Raw genomic sequence first — 4,622 nt, 5'->3', positions numbered from 1 at the left:
CACCAGGTGTCCTTGAAACCATTAGATTTTTTATTTATTTATTTTTTTTGCATTTCTAGGTCATGAAAACTTAATATTCAAAAGGGTGAAAAAAGAAAATGTTCTAAAGGGAGTGGGTTGCTGCCCCTTTTCCTCCCTGTTTTCAGGCACGTGGGGCAGGCACAAAGCACACTTGGATCATCATGTGAAAAGGTGGTTTGAGTCCAACAGCAGCAGACTATGGACTGAATAGCGACTCCCTTCTAGAACTTGTTTATTCTTTGGGTGAAAGTACTGGAAAACATGAAAGGCATGAGAATGATTTCTAAAATAAGTATTTTTTTCTAGGAAAAGCACCCCATAAGGATGAAATCCTATTTGACACTAAAGGGGCTGAAATCCGGCAGCTGCATTCTAAGCTTCAAAGGGCTTTGGCATCCCTCTACGCTGAATGATTATTTTTCTCAAGCTATTTTCATTTAATTAAACCCAGCAGTCCACCCTCTGCCCTCAGATATGTACCCAGGGTTCTGTCTGCCAGCTCCCAGATGGGAACAAATTTAGCTCAAGGTTGTTATTCAGAGCATTTCCAGAGGCAGCTTTGGGCTGCAGCTGTCCTGTCTCCCCAGGCCCTTCCCACAGGCAGCTGTTGTTTCTCCATCCCTGAGCCACCCTTGCCAGGAGCAGTGGCCTGAGGACAGCTCGGCCTGGCCACAGACCAGCAGGCACCTCCTGAGAGTGTGTTCAGCAGAGCCTGGGTGGGGCCGGGCAGGGCCAGACAGGACAGATGCTAAGAAGATGCTGGGGGCTCAGTGCCTTGGCCACCAAGCACAGCCGAGGCAGACCTGATAAAGGGAGAACAGAGCTGGGTGGTCCCTTGGCTTGACTTTTGCCCATAGACAGTCTGATGGACCCAAAGAAAGAAGACGATTCCCAAGAGCGCACGTCTCATACCCCCGAAGCCGGGCCTCATGCTGAAGTCATGGTCATCTATCCGCAGAAGCTGCTCTGACTTTGTCAGCGGCGATTTGGTGATGTCAGGGCTTCGTTGCAGAACTGGGCTGCCAAGGGGAAAACAGGTTGATCACATATTCTAATTAAGCCGGATAAAAAACCATTTGCATTTGGACTTGATCTTGACAGGTTTGATGGGATGTGTTAATTCTTCTTTTAAGCTACTGGGTGTCCTCTCTTCCTTGCACCAGCTTTCTGGATAAATGAACTGAAAGTCCAAGATAGTGATTTAGAAACATGACTGAGGAGCTTTAAAACACCAACGTCCAGGACCCTCCTCAGAGTTTCTGGGTGGCCTGGGAGTGGGGCCTGATAGCTAACCCGGCTAAATAATTTATCCAAGAGCATGCAACCAGTAGGTGGCAGACAGATTTTGAATACAACTGAATTTCAACGTTTATGTTAAATCATCCAGTCCTCACACAAGTGTAAAGGGGTAGAAGTTTTATTCTTCTTTTATAGTAATAAAATTGAGGTTCCACATGTTTAAATCAATTGTCCAACATTCCCCTGTTTGGTGCATGTGTTCACCTTGCTTTCCATGTTATTTGTATAAATCACGAAAGAAGCCTGGATACAAATGACCTCCAACTTGTGAGCTTAGAGTCTGGGTGAAATTAAGGGACCCCTTGAAAAGTTTAGGTTACATAACATGAAAACTTAACCTGGCTGGTGGAGGGTCCTCAAGGTGGGTCCATCATTCTGGAAAGCAGTTCTGCCAAATGAGTCTGGAGATTTCAATGTTCTCAGGCCATTTGACCCTTTACTTCCAGGGGGCCATCCTAATTCAATAATTGTGTATGTAGACAAACACTCTTTTGTACAAAGATATTCTTACAATAACAAAGGAAGCAACTAAATGTCTATAAAATAGAGGAAACTGCTTGAACGGTGGTTTGTTGTGCCTTATTCTGTATATTATGGGTTATATGCAGCCATTCAAATGGACTTTAAATAAGTAAACATGTTGACAAAGTCATATTAAATACAATAAGGTTACAAAACTATGTGCACAGAACAATCCCACACTAGTCAATATGCAATATATACTTAGGTAAGAAAACACTGGCAGGAAAATGTGCAAAAATGTTAAGGTTGTTTCTGGGTTTGGGGGTTATGGATGATTTCTGTGTGTTTTTAAAACTCTTTTCTCATTTAACAAAATTTAAATAATTGTCATGTATGTCTTTTATAATTTAAAAAAAATGAAAGTTCTCATAAGTAATTTTTTTTTTAAAGAAAATCTGTTTTGCTCTCCAGGATTTCTCTTTAATATTGGTGTTTACCAATAAGCCGCCACTCTAACTCCAGCTTAGGAGAGAGGCGGAGAAATTTTTGATGACAACAATAGGGTTTGTTGCTGATGTTGCTTTTAATCCTCATGAGCACAGTTGATTCAAATAATCTCTGTGGCTGCAACAGCTCCACAAATGCCACTGTTTGCTCAAACAGCTTCTGGCTCTGACAGAAACAGGGCTTACGGCTTGTGCACAGCCATCTCTCTCCGTGCCCAGGACTCGCCATGACCACTGGCTGGCTCACCTCCCGGCTTTGTGATGTTGCTAAAGCAGCCTGTAACCGGTGCTGTGAGCCACGGCCGGCTGTTCAGGAGCCACGTGTGCAGCACTCTCTCAAACCTTGGATCAGGGCACTGAGGAGCCAGACACCCGGCCCCCCACCAGCCCCAAACTCCAAAAAGCTGGACTTTCTTTATATTAATTTCTTTTCCAACCTCTAGTCATATCTACATCCAGAGAGAGATAAAGACAGCTGAAGCTCAGTTTGGACCAAAGCCTGGGAAGGAACCAAGAGTCAAGCATGTCCTCACTGCCTCTATTTCCTCTTCAGTGAAGAGAGCGCTGGGTGAGGTTTTCTCCAAAAGTCCTGATTGATCGATGGGTGTTGGGCACACGTGTGCAGGTAGGCACCTAAATACCAGCGCTGTCATCAGAGCTGCCCAAGTGACTCTGGGTAAGGAAGCAGCGGCCTGGTCTGTCTAAGCTCCCTCCTCTCGGGCTGGTACGGCCAGGGTGGCACGTACCATGCTGGCAACAAGAAGCCAGCCGGTCTGCAGGCAGCTCCATCCCTCACCCTCCCTGTTTACCAGGAGAGGACAAGCTAATGATCCTTCTAGCCATTATTGTTCAAAGCAACCTGCTTTGTTTCCTTTTAAATGATTTTTAAACGGACCCACAAATCCAGCAGAAATAATTAGAACTAATGGGATCATTCTCACTAATTTGAGGTCCCAGTGGTTGAGAATTTGTAGATTTGTTCCAACTTAGAATGCAGATATCAAATAATTTGCCTTTAATCTTTTTTTTATAAATGTGCCTATACTGTATTCGTTTTTCCAGAATTTATCTCTCACCTGGGACAATTCATAAGAGATTTAAGAATACGCAATGATAGCGATGTATCTGATCTGGCATCATTTAAAAATAAAACATCATTCTCACTTCCTAAGAGGAGGGAAGCAGGAGAACAAAGGGCAAAGGAAGGAAAAGGCATCCGCAGATAGCACCATAGGCTGGAAAAGGTTCCAGGACAACATCGTAACCCTTTTCCCTACGCCCTCCACCCCTAAATGTCCACTCACCTGCCTTTCTTAGACATCTCCTGGCCTTCTCCTCCTCGCCAGTGCACTCTGCTTTCAGTGGCACAAACCCATCCCCACCACAAAAGGAAGACGCCAGCTTTCATATTCTGGACAGCCAAATCCAAGCAGTTCTCTCAAGAAACAGCAAAAAGGAAAAGACTGTTATTTTTCTCTCTTAAGACATTATTGGTCTGTTCATTATTAGAAGGATATTTGCTCATGCAAAAAAAAAAACACACAACAAACATACTAACCCACAGCATGTAATCTGGAGAGCAGTGTGAAAGCAACTTCCACTAAACCTATAAATCCTCCTACGTCAGATGTCAGGGATTTTCTGAACTGAAGTAGAAGTCCTGTTTCCCAGTGGAACAATTATTTTGACTGGTCTAAATTACTTCATCGTCAGATGTGGTAAATATGTTTGTAAACATCTATATTTTCTGGGGTCCAATGAAGAAGCAAATAAAAATGAACCAAAGCCATTTCCAAACTGAGAAGTGTCAGAGGTGCAGAACTGCTCCTATGCCACATGAATGTGCTCCGCTCTGCATCTATTTTAAGCTTCCAGCAATTATCATTTGCTTTAGCTGGATTTGGACAGCTCCCTGCCCCCACTCTTTCTGCGGTTGAATCTGTGGAACCAGGGCTGGTACTGGGCACAATCAAACCATGAGTGCTTATTCAATCATCTGGTGATTCTCTGAACAATCCCTCAAATATTTGGGCAAAAATCCTTGGGAATTGGGCACCTTGGTCTCCTTCCTGTGAGGCAACCCTTATGTCTTGTTTTATAAGCTCTTTCCACCACACTAGGTTTTTTAAATGTCTTTTTTTTATTTAAATGAATTAGAGGTTATAAATATGAATGAGCAATGAAGAGTCAGTATGAAAAAAACACATATATATAATCCTCCACCCTCAAAAAAAGAGAATGAAGAAAGGCAACACTAAGGATTTCTACTTTTAAAAAATACCACGGCTTGCTATTTTAGATTACTTGAATTTATCCCTCTCTCAGGCTGGAAAT

At 43.2% G+C, this 4,622-nt stretch overlaps 1 protein-coding gene across 1 annotated transcript in view; it reads right to left on the bottom strand.

The window, feature by feature from the left end:
* GABRR1 (gamma-aminobutyric acid type A receptor rho1 subunit) overlaps window positions 1–3,960 on the bottom strand; it is a 14,342-nt gene extending 10,382 nt beyond the window's left edge. The window contains exons 1-3 of the mRNA XM_006778268.2: window positions 3,847–3,960; window positions 3,593–3,725; window positions 934–1,040 (exon numbers count right to left, since the gene is read on the bottom strand). Of these exons, the coding sequence (XP_006778331.1) occupies window positions 934–1,040; window positions 3,593–3,696 (211 nt within the window). The 5' untranslated portion in view covers window positions 3,697–3,725; window positions 3,847–3,960. The remainder of the gene's footprint in view (window positions 1–933; window positions 1,041–3,592; window positions 3,726–3,846) is intronic.
* Window positions 3,961–4,622: the final 662 nt, after the last annotated feature.

The sequence above is a fragment of the Myotis davidii genome, unplaced genomic scaffold (genome assembly GCF_000327345.1).
Source record: "Myotis davidii unplaced genomic scaffold, ASM32734v1 scaffold269, whole genome shotgun sequence".
NCBI lineage: Eukaryota > Metazoa > Chordata > Mammalia > Chiroptera > Vespertilionidae > Myotis > Myotis davidii.
The sequence above is the reverse complement of the archived record's forward strand: the minus strand, read 5'-3'. Positions and strand labels throughout refer to the sequence as shown.